The 16043-nt window shown below is 48.9% G+C and overlaps 1 protein-coding gene across 1 annotated transcript in view; it reads right to left on the bottom strand.

Annotated features, from left to right (window-relative positions):
• Window positions 1-3497: 3497 nt before the first annotated feature.
• The window catches only part of POLR3A (RNA polymerase III subunit A), a 47607-nt gene continuing 35061 nt past the window's right edge, over window positions 3498-16043 (bottom strand). The window contains exons 22-31 of the mRNA XM_058543106.1: window positions 12251-12337; window positions 12084-12166; window positions 11336-11506; window positions 10184-10277; window positions 9899-9991; window positions 8626-8790; window positions 7999-8163; window positions 7613-7744; window positions 6373-6505; window positions 3498-4308 (exon numbers count right to left, since the gene is read on the bottom strand). Of these exons, the coding sequence (XP_058399089.1) occupies window positions 4160-4308; window positions 6373-6505; window positions 7613-7744; window positions 7999-8163; window positions 8626-8790; window positions 9899-9991; window positions 10184-10277; window positions 11336-11506; window positions 12084-12166; window positions 12251-12337 (1272 nt within the window). The 3' untranslated portion in view covers window positions 3498-4159. The remainder of the gene's footprint in view (window positions 4309-6372; window positions 6506-7612; window positions 7745-7998; window positions 8164-8625; window positions 8791-9898; window positions 9992-10183; window positions 10278-11335; window positions 11507-12083; window positions 12167-12250; window positions 12338-16043) is intronic.

Here is a 16043-nt window from a genome sequence, read left to right as displayed (position 1 = left end):
ACCTGCGAACCCCGGGCCGCCGCAGCGGAGCACGCGCACTTCACCGCTTGCGCCACCAGGCCGGCCCCGTGAAGAATCCTTTTTAAATGCATTAATATCTAATTTACCTGTTTTGTTTACTGCTGTACTTCTAGGACCTAGAACGTGCCTCAGACAGGTGGCCCTTATTAGTCGAATGAGTGAGAGAACAGTTAAGCCAGCACCTGATCTGGGCCGGGTGGCAATCCCAGGGCACGGGTTTAGGAGACAGGGCATTGCCTTCCACTGGGCTTGAATCAGCTACATCACAGGGTGGCGTTGGGCACTCACTGTTGACCTCCAACACCCAAGAGGGGGGCTTGAGGCAGGGGGCATGAATTATTTTAGGAGTCAGAGCCCACATGTATCCCAATCACCCTGTTTCACAACCCACAGGGATGAACGGCTAGTTTTATGTATAGCAAGTTTCCTCTTTTGAGTTTTGGTAGAAAAATAGAGTTCTGCCAAGAGACATCAAAAATTCAAGAAAAATAATCATTATACAGTGTCAGGTTCAATCAGACATGAATTAATGTGAATACACAGGGGTAAACCCTGAAATAGAAACACAGCACGGTAATTTAACTCTGACAGACACTACAAGACTCCAGAATGTCTCTCCCACTCCTGAAGTGCTGAACAAAGCAGGGGGCTGTACTGAGTCAAGAGCTATTTTAATCCCCTTGTAGAAAAGATGTGCAAAGGGCAAAGGACTGGGCAGATCACAGGCAGAAATATGTGTCTGTTAACAGATGAGACAGAATTTAAATGCGTTTTTCTTATTTCTTCCAAATAGGCCCAGAGTAAAATCCTAACCCTCTACTGAGCTCACTCTTGAGAGCATGTTGCTGTCTGGTCTTCAAGCTCCACGCTTGCAACAAGCCCAGTGCCAGGGCAGAGCAGATGACCACACTGGGGAGAATTTTAACGCACGCCTATGGAACGCACAGTGGGGACCACAGAGCAGGGTTTACCAGCCCATGCTGCCCATGCCAGTGGTCCCAGGAGCACCCGCAGAACACATGGCTTCTCACTGGGTGGTGCACTCCTTCACATAACCCTCTGTTCCCAGACTGCCACAAGCTGATCCAAACCCGACCCTGTGTCTGCACTCACTGCCATCACATCATGTCTCACTCTGACTCGTCAGCACCAGGGAGTCCTTGATCCAGCAGTCCTCGAGGCTCCTGGCAGTGCCATGTTTATTACTCACAGCAGCACACTGCTGCTATGATCTCTCCTCCCTCATTTCAAGTACGTGTCACACACAGAGGAAAGGGGGCCTGGTGCTCCCTCCTGCCATTCAAGTCCACCCTCCCCTGGTCCTCGCGTGTATTCCAGTAGTTCTGGATCAGATCAGGCCTGAGGCTTACTTCCTAGGCAAGTTTTCAGGAAGGCAGCTGTCGCTCTGTGGTTCTCTGCAGGTTGTGTGAGACAAGCAGTGCCCGTGGTGAGGCCTCAAGTGGCGATCCTGAATAAGTGTGCTAACAGACTTAATCCTTTGTCCTGAATCAGGCTAGCTCAGTTCAAAGATTCAGGGGTGCTGAACATGAAGAAAAATGGTATTTTTTCACATCACTGATACCGTAAGAGAAGTCTGTAGGTCAACCTCATGGGTGTAGGGAGGCCATAGGGCCAAACTATAAATTTTAATAGATTCTTAAACCCAAGCATTGGCTAAAAATAACTCCTCAGGTCAAGAATTCCTAAATTGGAATCACATCAGTATGGGAGAGAAAGCACTCTTTCTAACACAGACCCAAGGACCAATGGTTACACTAAGTACTTCAGCAGCATTAACTCAGAACTTGGGAAGTCAACTATGGAATGTATACAGAATGTAGTGTAATTCTATACAACACTATTAGAATTCTTTGAGCCTCCTCTACTTTTTCTTTTACCACATCCATCTCTTTAATCATCCAAACCATCTTGTCGCTCAACAGTAAACTCATGTCTCTTCGGTCTATGCTGTTGTTTCTTCCAGTGGCTTGAGACCATGAGATAAACTGCTGTGTCATTTCAGAAGTAGACCTTCTCAAGGGCAGAGAGCAGGGTCGAAGCCCCACTTTTCACTATCATCTCACTCCCAACTTAAGCAGCCTTGGTTTTCCAAGGCCTCCTGGGGGGAAGGCAGAGCCAGTACAATGGGACTTGGCTCTGGGCAGGGAAGGGAAGGACAGGCTCCAGAGAACTCTCTCCAGAGGGAGGGGAGCTGCAGCCATTGCCATTTCTTCTCCATGGCCCTGGGCCAATCCTGAGGAGCAAATCTGGTACAAAGAACATACTGTCTCCAGGAGCAAACCCTCTCTGCCCTCTAGAAGACAAGCTATGTACATTTCTTTCCTATGTTGCACAAAACCCCCTCACAAGCCTTGAAAACCCACCAGCAGTGGTGCAGTCACTGGCAGAAGCCCAAGCAGGTGATTAAATGTGGGTCTTCCTGGGGCCTGCCCCGTGGCAAAGCGGTTAAGTGCGCGCGCTCTGCTGCTGACGGCCAGGGTTCGGATTCCGGGCGCGCACCGATGCACTGCTTGTCAGGCCATGCTGTGGCAGCGTCCCATATAAAGTGGAGGAAGATAGGCACAGATGTTAGCCCAGGGCCAGTCTTCCTCAGCAAAAAGAGGAGGATTGGCGTGAATGTTAGCTCAGGGCTGATCTTCCAGGCGGGAAAAAATAAAAATGTGGGTCTTCCTGGGGGCGACCCAGTGGTGTAGTGGTTAAGTTCATGTGCTCTGCTTTAGCGGCCTGGGGTTCGCAGGTTTGGATCCCGGGCGTGGACCTATGCACTGCTCAACAAGCCATGCTATGGCAGGCATCCCACGTATAAAGTAGAGGAAGATGGGCACGGATATTAGCTCAGAGCCAATATTCCTCAGCAAAAAGAGGAGGACTGGCAATAGATGTTAGGTCAGGGCTAATCTTTCTCACCAAAAAAGAAAAAAAAAAAAAGTGGGTCTTCCTGGGATACCCTGCTCATTCTTTCCTCACGCCCTGACATGTGCTTTCTATCGTCATAGGAGACAGACTCTGAGGAGCCTCTGTTGCCAAATGGGGCACATTCCCAGCTCCAGGTGACATCCCACCCCCGTGTGGGCCTCCTCCCTTTTGGTCTGGGTGGCCCTTTCACCTCTTAAAGCTGGCGCCTGCCTGAAGCCAGGAGGGCCTTCTCCCGCCACTGCCCCCAGGGCACTATTCAGGCCACCAGTTCTGCACCTGCCCTGTGTGCTCTTTGGCTGTAGGGGGCAGGGCACATACGCAGATACCTCAGGAGGGGTGTGGAAGCCACCCAGGCAGTACAGAGGGCCTGGACCAGCCTTAATCATCATCTCCATGTACACCAACGGTCCCCAGTTCAGCAGGCCCCAAACTCTGGCGAGGCTTCTATAGCCCATGAAGAGTGGGGCTGACTCCTGTCAGAAGATAGAATCCCTGCATGAGGGTCAGAGGAAGAAAAAAACAACGGGGTGGCCAGGGGCGTCTGTAAAAGATCTTTCACAGCAGCCTGGGCCTCATGACAGTTTTAGCTCAGTTACAAATCCTAGACGGTCCCATTTGCCTAACAAGGTTTTCCAGTAACACTTCAATGCTGGCTTTCTTGGTTTCTACAGCTTCTTAGTTTCAAAAGTAAATCCAAAATAACATCAAAAACTCCAGATTCTTCAAACTGAACAAATAAATAATATTTACATGAATATGTCACCCAGAGAGATTCCAACATGACTGAGGAACAGAAAAACTGGGAACATGCCCTGGGGCTTAGACCTGGCTCCCGGTCAGGGTGAGATATACCCCTGGGAGCTGATGGACGGACGAGTGAGGTGAGAATGAGCAGTGATGCCTGGCTGGGGCCTCCATCATAAGTCCAGGGACGCAGAGTGGGCAGGAGGTGCTGAGCTGTCCATAGATTAAATAGTTTTCAAACAAACACAGACAAACCTCAGTTCTCCCAACCAAGCAGTGTGGTGTGCTCAGGGTCACCAGGTGAGCTGCTCCCCGGGATGCTGGGGGCCTTCTATGACTGCTGGCACGGTGGGGACGTCAGGGCCTCCGTCCCAGGGAGCACAAAGTTCCAAAGTCTCAAGCCCCTTTCCAGACAGGACAAGGAGCCGAGGTCAGGAATGGCCCCCTTCTCCCTGGACTATGTGACAAGGGGGATGTGGAATTCGTTTGTGTCGAAGATCAGGGGCCTCCTGGGAGGGCTTGGGTCCCTGTCGGCCTTGTGGAGCAGCTTGAAAAGCCCAGTTCCAATGTTCATGGGGATCCCCATGATGATGCATTCAGATACCCCTGAAACCAACGAGAAGGGAGATTAGAGAGCGTCTCAACACTCAGGTGTTTTCAGGAGGGAAAGACTACTGATTTGGAGTCATAAACTAGAATTTGAGTCCCAGCTCCACTACACATCAACTGGTTGAGCCTGGGCTGGTCACTTTACTCCTCGTCTATGAGATGGAGACGGCTGTGAAGCACAGGCATGGCACGGTGCTTCTAGACAGTGGAGGGGATTTCTGCGCTTGGGGGAAAGGCAGCGCCCGCTCACAGCCCAGCTGCTGGCTGGAGACGGAGAGAGCTCAGCAGTTCTCCTCTTTGTCTCAGCCACAAGGAACTCTGTAGACCTGGCCTTTGAGAGCACTGAACTTAGACACAAGGATCTTGAATGATGCTAGGAAAGCCCAGGTTTGCCACCCAGCATTTCCTTAACTTAGGGCCTAGAAGAAAAGCAAACAACAGGACGATAGTGAGCAGAGGCCAATCGCCCTGGAAATAGCAGCAGAAACTTGTTCACTGTGCTCAAGGGTTGGGGTTGGGGCTGGGCCAGGCTTAACAGCACCCCAAGCCTTGGAGATTCACGGCCCCAAACGGAAACACTCAGAAGGCAGGACTCCCTGCAGAGTGAGTGACAGGAGTAGGGCGACGGTGCAGATTCTTTCTTCAAGCTCCATTTCAGCTGTATAAGATCCAAATGTTGTGCTCTGCCTCAGGCTTCTGGTGCTACAACAAGTGCGTGCATGTCTCCTACGCTCTGGGCTCTGTGTTATCAGGGGACCAGAGAGGCAAACAACCAAACTAAGATCCAAGACGTAGTGAGGGCTGACTGAGTTACAATGTGGAGAGGACCAGGAGGAGGGGAAGATTTCAAAGTGGGGGTGGGGTGAGCATGCCAGGCCCCTAAAGGAGTTGGTGGTGGAGAAAGGTGGTGGTGGGCGGGACTGCAGGGCCTAGTGCCCAGCGTCCCAGTGGCTGGGGGTGGGGGTGGGGGTGCTGGCTCTTAGCCCTGTTGTCAATCAGACTCCCCTTACTTTGGCCTTGGCCTTCTCCTGTGCTTCTGTCCCAATCTCTGCTCCCTTTTCTTTCCTTTCACCTTTCATTACCTTAAAGAACTATGTAATTTCTTTTCTCCTTCGTCTACAACCTGTATCCTTTTTGAAAAAAGAGTTAATCTTAGGAACAAAAAATAGGCATATACTCTGGGGGTCTACCTGACCATCACCTGTTTGGCAAATCCACACAAGAGTAGGAGGTGAGACGGGAAATGGCAACTAGGAAGCAGAGCTCTGGCGGCTGGGACAGCGGTCAGGCTTGGAATCCCTGCTTGAGACTGAGAAGCATGTGACCTTGGGCAGGCTCCTGTGCCCCAGCCCCTCACGAACTCCCACCTCGGCCTGCAAGGTCTTGTTGTGTCACTCAGTACAGGACCCAGAAGAGCCAGGTGGGCAGCAGGCACTGCTGTGACAGCTCCCCCTTACGCTCCCTCTCTCCCAAGCCCCCTTAGAGCTCTGCTGTGTAGGCGGATGAGGCCAGCTCAGAGTGTGACTCTGCAGTCAGATTCGACAGCAAGCAGAGTTCCCTCAGTCTTCTCTATTTTGAAAGGGTTTAATGCCCACACCTCACAGATGTGCTGAGACACCAGCATATAAGCTACCTGGCACAGGGGCTCAACAAATGTAAAGGCCCACCGGCTGCCTTTCTCAGTAGTCAGGACAGCAGGAGCATGGGTGCTGGGCCTCTCCTGCTAGCCCTGGCACCACCCGGAGTGTGCAGGACCAGAGCGGCCGGCTATAACTCCAATAGCTGGAAAAATGCCTGCATGACCAATGTCAATCTTTCCTTTTTGGACCAAGAGCTGTCTGTATTGACAGAGAAGCCTTCCAATAGATGTGGGGGGATGCAGGATGCCACAGTCAGGCTTTGCAGATAAAAGACCGATCAGTTCCAATTCTATGATCTGTGATTTTATTCTTAACAAATAAAAGCTCTGCCTACTCAGTTTCTTCACCTCACAAGAGCCTGAGCCACAGTCTAAGGTGTAAAGAACGCCTTTGGGGATGCTCCCAGGAACACCAAACCTACCACACACGGAGTCCTTCTGTCCGAAGTAGGCAGCGTCAAAGAGATGGTCGGCTGTCTTCTCAAAGGAGGCGAGCATCAGCACACTCTCCTTCATCTTGGCCAGGCCGAACCTAGTAATGCCCAGGACTTCACCCTGCACCAAGGGAGAGAGAGTCAGAGGGGTACTCGCGCCACTTGTGAAAGCTCAAAACCAAACCACGCCCACTGCATTCCCTCAACAGATAAAGCAAAAATCAGCCGAGCAGCCGTTCAAGTCACAATCTCAGGCGTGAACAGGATCCTAACAGCTATCTGTCGCAGCTGTGTCCACTGCCGCCATTAGTCACTGACAACACGGATCCTTACACTCACAAGTAGGTGCCGATGGAACAAAGAATTAACAACTGAGAACCAGAATTAAGAAGCTACCTTTTAAAAAAGAGAGTACTATTATGGCTCAAAGAACTCAAAACTCAAATAATTGAAAAGCCTCAAAGTAGGGAATGAGTTAAATTTAAGTGCTTTCATTCAAAGGAACACTGTGCCATCTTTAAAAAAGCATATTTATAAAAAGTATGCAACATGAAAAATATTTATAGTGTTAAATAAAGCGTCAGGATTAAAACGGCATGCTCACTGTTTACTGCAACCATGGTAACATTGTATATGCACATAAAATAAGACTGGAAGGGAGACTTAGAAGATGACAGCCTTTACCACAGGGTGGTAGGAAATGGGTCATTTCCCCCACCTCCTTTCTGAACACTCGGTAATATAGTATAGGTTTGTATGGGGAGGCATTGTGAAAACCTGCTGCCTATAGCACTGCTGGAGGGAATACATTTTGCCGGAAAAGAGACAAAAAAAATAACCAATGAACCTCAGTGCTCCTCAGCCACCCACTTCAGATCATGTTAACTTATCCTTTACCTGGAAATGCCTAGAGAAGAAGTATGTTGAATGGGTTTAACAGGGAATAAACACCTCCGTTTGCCATGGAAATCTCTGAACTTTTGGCAATGGCAGTTTTGCTCTAGGATAAAATTTCTAAAAAGGACAAAAACAACACTGCACCTCATGCCATGAGGTTGCAATTTTCATACCGGAATTTTACCAGAACACCCAGCCCTATTACCATGCTTTGGTTTTTGGGCAATGGTGACACCTTATTTTCTTTCAATGGTGGTCATCAGTTGTGTATTTGACATATCTTAGAAGGTCAACAGCTTCGTTCTCCTGAGACTGGCTCCCTCCCACGAACCTTGTAGGTCATCAGGTCAGACAGCAGCATCACGTGTCTCCTGTCAATGCTCATGCCGTGGTTTACCATCGTGTACTGGATTTCATTGATGATAGTTGTCCGGGCAGCTTCGATGCCCAGAGTTTTCTCCACCTACGGAGAGCCAGGATGAGTGGAAGCAGCCGCTTCCAGGATGCTATTCCAACTTCTCTCTACGTCCTCCTCTGCCCTGCAGGTTCACAGCAAACCCCACACCCTTTTCCAGGAATGACTGCTGGGCAATCTTTAGTGGTGGACTGAGAGCAAATGGCAGGGTCAGAGAAGTGTGCTAGGAAGCAGCTAAGAGCCTGTATGCAGCCCTGAGGGAGACAGGATGGCTGTAAGATGACCCAGGGCGTAAGCAATACCTCATATGTGTTATTGGAGGTGGTCCGGGTGCCCTTCACACCGTGGGTGGCCATGACTGCCCGCAAGTTATCACCCTCCACGAGGAGCTTGTACTTCTCCTTCCCGCTCTGCTCGTCGATGTGGATGACAGCTCGGGACACCTCTGGGATGCCCTGCACCACCACCTGCACTCAGAGACACAGAAGGCTTGAGATCCTGCAGTGCCCACGGCCCCCACCCACCCGGCAGCCTCGGAAACCCTAGTGGCTATGAGAACTGGGAACATCACGCCCTGGGTTTGTTACGATGATCACCCCCATTTCTCAGTGGTGATTTTCAGTAGCATACCAAACCTAAAAGTGCCTGTGTGCTGTTTTGGGGATTAGCGAGAAAAGCAGAAGTTCAGGGGACGGTGGCCCATGCTACCACCAGAGTTGGTGTGGCAGTGCTCAGAAGGAAAAAAACCTGACTGATTCCTTGGGGATGTGGCAAAGAAGAAATGAAGAGACGGGGCGTGACCCTCAGTCTCGGTAGTGACCACGTCCTCAGGGATCCCCAACGCCTGCACGTTCGCGTTGGAGGTGAGGACGGTCTCTCCCTTTCCCAGCCCCAGGCATTAGGCCGGGAAGGGCCAGCTTGTGCCTCACCTTGGGGAGATCCTCTTTCAGGAACTGCAGCACATAGTACATGGAGCTCTTGCTATTCTCTCGGGGGGTGACACACACCACAGCCTCACCGTGAACGGCCACGTCACCGGGCTTCACGCGGAGCTTGGACATGCAGATGGAGTACCGCACCGTCTCAGCGTTTACCTGCAAGGCCGCAGGGTGTGGGCCACACGCTCGGCACACTCCTGGCAGGGTCTGGAGCCTTCAATTCCAGTGTTTCTCAGCTTTTTTTCATCATTGCCCCTCTAAGAAGCCTTTTTGGTCATTTTTTTCCTAATCTCTCTCCCCACTATGAAACTTTAATACCAGAGATATATTGTGTATTTGTTATGTATGTATATCTGCACTTTATTCATAAAAAGAGATTTTTTTCATCCCTCCCCGCCCCCAACAAATCCCCATTTTTGCCATCATTGAAAATGCTCGCTCAATTCATGGCAACACGCACAGGCTCCAAGGGTGTCCCAGGCAGGCAGAGGTTGCAGACCAAGACAATTTGTCAGTGAAGCCTCCTCTTTACCTGACATCACAACTGCTTGTGGCTACATTCCTCAATACGACCCAGCTCTTCTGCTAAAAGAGCCACAGGGCAGGCAGCCAGAGCCCAGATAGAGAAATCCCCAACCTGGAGAACTGGCTACTCACTTTAAGTCAACTGTCATACGGACAACACATGAACTTGGTGCTTGAGAGAAGGGGCTGGCAGAATGTGTTAGACTAGTACAGATTTACTACCTGAGAGAAAGAGGAAGGTGCCAGGAAGTTACCCAGTTCGTACCTCTGCCTCAGTCTGTCCCAGGTGATAATCTTTCAACTGTTACCCATACAGAAACGCCAATATAAGGCAGGTTAAACCACTCATCCAAAAACATTTACCAAGTTAGCCAGGAGCTAGCTAGCTGGGTGCTGGGGCCACAGATACGTAAGACACAGCTGGCCCTATGGTCCTTCCAGACACTGGGAAGACGGACAAGGAGGGCAATTCTTGTAATACCGTATCACAGTGGACGGGTATTGTGGCCTGCACTAAATTTCAACTAATTTCCTGTGTGTCTTTAGACGGCAATGTCTGTGTCAGGGTCAGATTTAGAAAGAGAATGTGAAGGTACAACAGACTCACACAGAAAAGAAACCAAACAAAAGCCTCTGCAGTGCTTCTTGTGCCTGGCTTAGCTCTCGCCCTAGTTTATCAGTGCCTATCTTGGGACTAACAGAGGATGACTTCCTCTACACATTTAATTATGCGACTCACTTCCAGTCTGAGAAGCCTAATCCGTTCCAGGGAGAGCTTGACGAGGATAAAGCAATCATCAGGAAGAAACACTTCTTCAATATACTCTGAAATCTGCGGTGTCAAAAGATCAGAATGTTAATCAGTCACCTGCCCCTTTGCTAAGAGCATACACTGCTCGCTTTTTTTTTTTTTAAAGACAGAGAGCAGCGTGGACACACTGGTAAACACACTGCGACTGGTTTTATATTGGCTTGCAACACTGCTGATCTCGTTTCCCAGTTATCAAGAGGGATTTCTTCTCACCTCTCCCAAGAGGGTTTTCTCAATTCTCCCTTTCACGAGGCGAGCGTAATCTGCATCATCATCCTTGTCGAGCTGTGCTGTGATGATTGGAGTGCTAGGAGACAGAAGAGAGAGATCACAGCCCAGCACTGAGCTTGTTTGAAGACCACTGCTTCTTTAAATCTGAGTACTATTTAGAATCGCAATGTGAAAAGTAAATGCAATTTACTGAGCATTCACTGTGTATCAGGCATGCTACTTCATGTATGTTCTCACTCAGAGCTACGAGTTTTGGAGCTCATGAGGCAACCCACCATATCAGCGAATGAACGACTTTCAGAAAATTTTTCCTGACGAAGTGAACCTACCTCTTCCTCTTTGGTCCTAATAAGCAGTTATTTACTTCTGTTCCCTGAGTAAATTGACTCTTGGTGTATTACAGCTTCCTCCATCTCTCTTCCCTCGTCCCCATTATCTCCTTTCCAGGACACCTCCAGCTCTTCCAACCACTAGCTATCAGCTTCCATTCCCACTGTCTGGATTGCGTCCCCTGAACAGACACGCCTACGGAGATCTGGGCAGCCCAGATGAGGCAGGCAGAGCTCCTGTCACCCTGCACATTTACAGTTGCTGTTCTAGAACCAAGTGCAGCTTTCTTTCATTTAACGCTATTTGTCATCATTTTCTTAGATTCAGATCATAGGTCAATCATGATTTTGTCATTGAATGTACTGTAATGTATTTCTATCCCTTCTAGTCTCAGATCACCTACAAATCCTATCATGAAATCACGTGGGGGTCACAGAATATGGCCACAGCCCAAGTGGTAGACACATCAGTCAGGCCTAGTTAGGCTGGGAATAATGCCATCAAAAGGATGAAATCTACACTGCCCCAATTTTTCCAGTCATTTTTTATGTTTCTCTCTTGCACGTGACTTGTGGCCATAAAGAACCACTGCTTCAGTTTTGACTGTATCCAGTTTGAACTTATTTTTTTCTAGTTTGGGTTGTTTTTTTTTAAACCATAATGTGATTAAACACGCACGCGGCTCAGAGACTGAGATACTGCTCATGAGAGTACCACACGTATGCATATGACAAGAGAAGTCACTGCTTCTCAAAGAACGTGACCAGTGAGTGTGCAAACAAGAAGGAAACAGAGGCGGGGAACCTGATGGCCTTGGAAGCGTTGATGATCTCTTTGATCCGGGGCACGCCCAGGGTGATGTTCATGGAGGCCACGCCTGCAAAGTGGAAAGTCTTCAGCGTCATCTGGGTGCCTGGCTCACCAATGCTCTGGGCACAGAGTGCTCCCACTGCAGAACCTGGCTCCATCTGTGCCCTAGAAGGAAAAGATATGGATGAAAAGTCCAGCAAAACTGCTAAGGCTTCTGATTATCTCCTTTCAACAGAAGAAATACAGATGCCATTAGGCTTGGGAAGGAATTGGCAACAAGACAGGCTGTGCTTGTGGCAGAGGAAGAACCCGGCACAGCTCAGTAATAGGTGCAGACAGGACAACGAGATGCTCAGAGGGGTCAGATAACGAAAGCTAATACTGTGTGGCTACTTGTGGTCAGCATGCGATGACTGGACCCAAATGTCCAGTGCCCGGAGACGATCTAAGAGCTCTGCTAACAAATGGTATTGAAGGCGGAGAGAGCAGCTGGCACCTGCCAAATATAGTGGTAGGGTCTCTGTGGGGACAGGACACTTGGAAATTTCTTTGCAATTATTTCCACATCTTGGAGGACCCACCCTATCTATCCACTGGAGTCCCTAGATAAGAGGTGACAGAACCTGCTCAAATACTGGCAGCAACAAGCGGTGCTGGCATGGCATTGTGTTTCCGTGGGGAAACAGGAAGGATATGAGAGACCATGTGATTGCCCGGCAGTCTGAGACACCAGCATCCTTACCTCATGTACTTGTCCCTACACGTCTCCAGAAACTTTTCTATTTGGGTGGGGGTGATCCGGTCCAACTGGTAGAGCACACGGGGCTGGAAGAACAAAAGCCAAGCAGAGTTAGGGCCAGTAGTCCTGGAAATGCCTGGGCGTCCTAACACGTCTAGGAAGGCTGTTACCTCTGTTGTGCCATTATCGTTGATGCCATATTTATCTCTGGTTTTCTTGATCTTCTCAGAAACTCCCTTGATGAATGTTTTAATTTCCTGAAAGATTACACAGCAAACATCGGTTGTGTATTTCTCAGTAATTTAGATGACATGATTCATTTTACTCTCTAAACTTCAGTAATATAACGAGTCCATCGTATTTTAGTGATAGCTAAATATATAGTATAAAGGATACAATATGGATACAGCTTCTATATACAAAATGTTTTTCCCAGGAATACACCACACCATCCACACTCTGGACACATCACTCATTGGTTTAGGTATTTCTAAGGCCTTTTTACTCCAACGATGGTTCAGCGACAGCACGTACCAGTCACTCTCCCAGCCCTGCTATGCTGCCCGTCCACAGCATATGGGGGTAACACCAGGATAACCCTTTCCACCTGCCGCTTTCTCTTCTGCTCTCCTGGCATACCATGTTGCCTCCATTCACACAGCTCAGAACAAGTATAACTGTACCATTTATACTTTTAGTCTCTAGATTGATTAATTTTTGAGGGTTTCTTCTGAAGTTGTGATGATCAAATTAAATATTACAAGCTAAAGCATATCTTTGTAGACACCACATACATTTCAAATACATGCTTTGAGCTTGCCTTCATTTCAAAGGAAACACTCCCAAATCACACATTTTCTCTCTGACCCTCCCCTCTGCATCACTCCCTGAGTCTCACGCTCCCTTCCCATACACAATGAGAACTTGTGAGGACTCCTGGACACCACTCTCAGAGCTAGAAGTGAAATATCAGTATATCTTCTATTTCTGCTGTATTTAAGAACAGCACTCTAAGCCCTGGGATAATGACAAAATGGAGCAAGGAAGAAGGTGAAAAGTGCATCAGGTGGACGATTCACAGGGCAGGGCCAGAGACTACAGACCTGACTAACTTTTCTGGCAACCACTCAAAGGGGAAAACCCATGTGTTTCACAATTTACAGTGTGCCTGTGAAATAAACCCAGCCTCGGGGGTCACTCCTAGAACCAGGATCAGCCAGCATGTCCTCTCAGGGAGTTCTTACAGAGAGGGCCTCGTGAGCTTTAATGAGCTACACCCATCAAAGTCTTGCTCCCAAGGGCTCACAGATCAAGCACTACAGGACTGACTCTTGGAGCACTTCTCAGGTGAGCCGAGGGCACGCACCATGTAGCAGCAGCAATCCTTCAGAGGCTGCTGTAATGCAGTCCTAGGGGCTGACAATCAGCTGCTCTGGTTTGATCCAGGGGCATTTTTGTGAATATGGGAAAGAGTGGATAGACTGCACTTTGTTCCCCTCAGCAGCTCTCTGGGAAATACAATTTCCCTCAATGAATTTGGACAAATTGTGGTGCCAGTGAGCTTGAATGGCACTCTGGCCAGTTGCAGGCCTCTGTGTGGCTAGCTGAAGACAGGTCCACATACATGGATGGACTAGTGGACTGGCCCAAGGGTGGACTGCACATCGTGGTGGCTGCAAAGCCTCATGAGGTGTTGTTTCTCTACTCCGAGGTTGGCTGAGGGGACCCAAGGAGAAGACCAGCATGCTCTGCCCAAAGTCTACTCAGTCTGTAGTAGACAGCTGAAAATGTCTAATGTTTCGTCTGAAACAAATGTTTTAAAAAGCAGACCGAACCAGAAGCCCACTTATGCAAAGAAAAAATCCTATAAGCTTAACACTTACTAGCCCAGTTCTATCCTAACCTTGCAAAAATAAATCTCTTTAGCCTCCCATAGACTATCTAACAATTTCTAGTTGCTACTTTTTCTTTTTATAATTTTATTTATTTATTTTTTCCCCCAAAGCCCCAGTAGATAGTTGTATGTCATAGCTGCACATCCTTCCAGTTGCTGTATGTGGGACGCGGCCTCAGCATGGCCAGAGAAGCGGTGTGTCGGTGTGCACCCGGGATCCAAACCCGGGCCGCCAGCAGCGGAGCGCGAGCACTTAACCGCTAAGCCACGGGGCTTGCCCTAGTTGCTACTTTTTCTGAAAGCAAAACACGAAAGTTTTACATTTTCATGTTTAAATAGCCTTAGCATCTGTGTCCACATGGTCCATGGCTCGCAGGATTGTCTCAGTCAGCTGCTGCCCCAGTGGTGAGATCTCCCTGTGAGGCGACATGGCATTAGCTCCATCATTCTAGAGTGGAGTGAATGAGGTCAGCAGCTTGGCCAAAGCAACATGCCTCTCCACAAAGTCAGACGCTTTCTCCAAAGTCTGCTCTTGGGGCAGGGGTTTTCGACAGTGTCTTTGCCCACTGGGAATTTCAGTGTGTCACCTAGGAGCCCAGGTGATCAACGGGCTCCCTGGGATGGGGGTCCATCGCATCTCAGCTGTCCCTCCTTCATGAACTCAACTTTCTCATGACTGCCCTTGTTGGCCAACTCTTCTCATTGAGAAAGCGTGGAGGATTACTATGCCAATCAGCCATCACTCTACACAGAAAGGACTTTTATTAAAATTTATAAGAACTTGAAAATTCTCAAGAGACTCTTTTAGAGAGAAACTCTCCAGGCTTACTAATTAACTAGGAGTTTGAGGCCACATTTTCAGATACAGTCAGTTATTGCAAACCAGGTGGAAATTAGAGCTGGAGAGGGCTGTGGAACAATCTCTCCTGGCGTGGCTCTGCCTAATAGTGGGAATATTCAAAGGCATTAACACCCGCTGCCACGTAATTTTTCCTCTCTGTGGTTCACTTGGAGAGCCTCTTCCACATTGGTTATTTTCTCCCTGAGCCTACTGTCTAGCTGTGGTTGCATCCTTTAGGGCAAGCTTCTGAGAGCCCTCTTGGCCCAGATGTTGCCACTCGATTGCCAGGTGTTCAAGGCTGCCCCACTGGTTGGCACAGGGAAACTGGAGCAAGAGCCTAAGGCCAAGCAGACCCAGGGGATTTCCTCCGTGGGGAACTCTGCACACACAGGCAGTAAAAGAGCACACACCTATATCCATTCCAGCTTAGGCACTGGAAATGAGATCTTTCAGCTGACACCCAGATGGACACACGTCCAGTGGCTTTGCTGAAAGAAATGAGTTTCCTTACACAAAAGTTAGGACAGATATCTGGAAGTTAGGTACAAAACAAAAAAACTCACTTTGCAGAAATGAAAACTGAAGCAAGCTATTAAGAATTCAGCTAAACCAACCCATGCATACTAGAAGGAACTCACAACATGGCAATTGGCAAGCAATTAATCCTGATTAACCCGTAGTTAAATTCTCACACACACTCCACAGCGCGGCTGTGAGCATGGGAGTCCGGCAGGGCCAGGGCTCAATGCCACCCAGAAGCTGCTTCCACCGGCTCAGCTCGGGCAAGAGAGAGGGCCAGAGAACATTTCAGAGGCTCAGACAAATCTGCTGCGGCCAGTGGATTTTGGACCCTCTTGGCAAATCTGAGTTCATCAGATTGTGAGCCGCTGGAAAGCAAGGACACATTTAGTCATCTTTGTGTCCCCGGGATCTGCAGGGGATGTGACATATAGTGAGGGCTGAACGAGTGCTCACTGAATAAACAAATACTGCCAGTCAGGGGTCACCAGTTAAACCTTGTCAAAGGCAAGAAAGGAACCAGCCCAAAGTGATGACCAGGGAAGCCATGTCTGCCCGAACTGGGACAGAAATCTGCTGTCTCCGGTGCTGGCAAACAGCTGGAGAGCTGTAGAGTTAAGTCCCTTATGCTCAGCATTCACAGCATGCCAAGTACGTTACCTCGTTATATTTCTCATAACCTGTCTCAGTTAAGGTCTTCGAGGATAAA

This window comes from Diceros bicornis, chromosome 6 (genome assembly GCF_020826845.1).
Source record: "Diceros bicornis minor isolate mBicDic1 chromosome 6, mDicBic1.mat.cur, whole genome shotgun sequence".
NCBI classification, from domain to species: Eukaryota; Metazoa; Chordata; class Mammalia; order Perissodactyla; family Rhinocerotidae; genus Diceros; species Diceros bicornis.
This window is presented reverse-complemented; position numbering and strand designations above follow the sequence as displayed.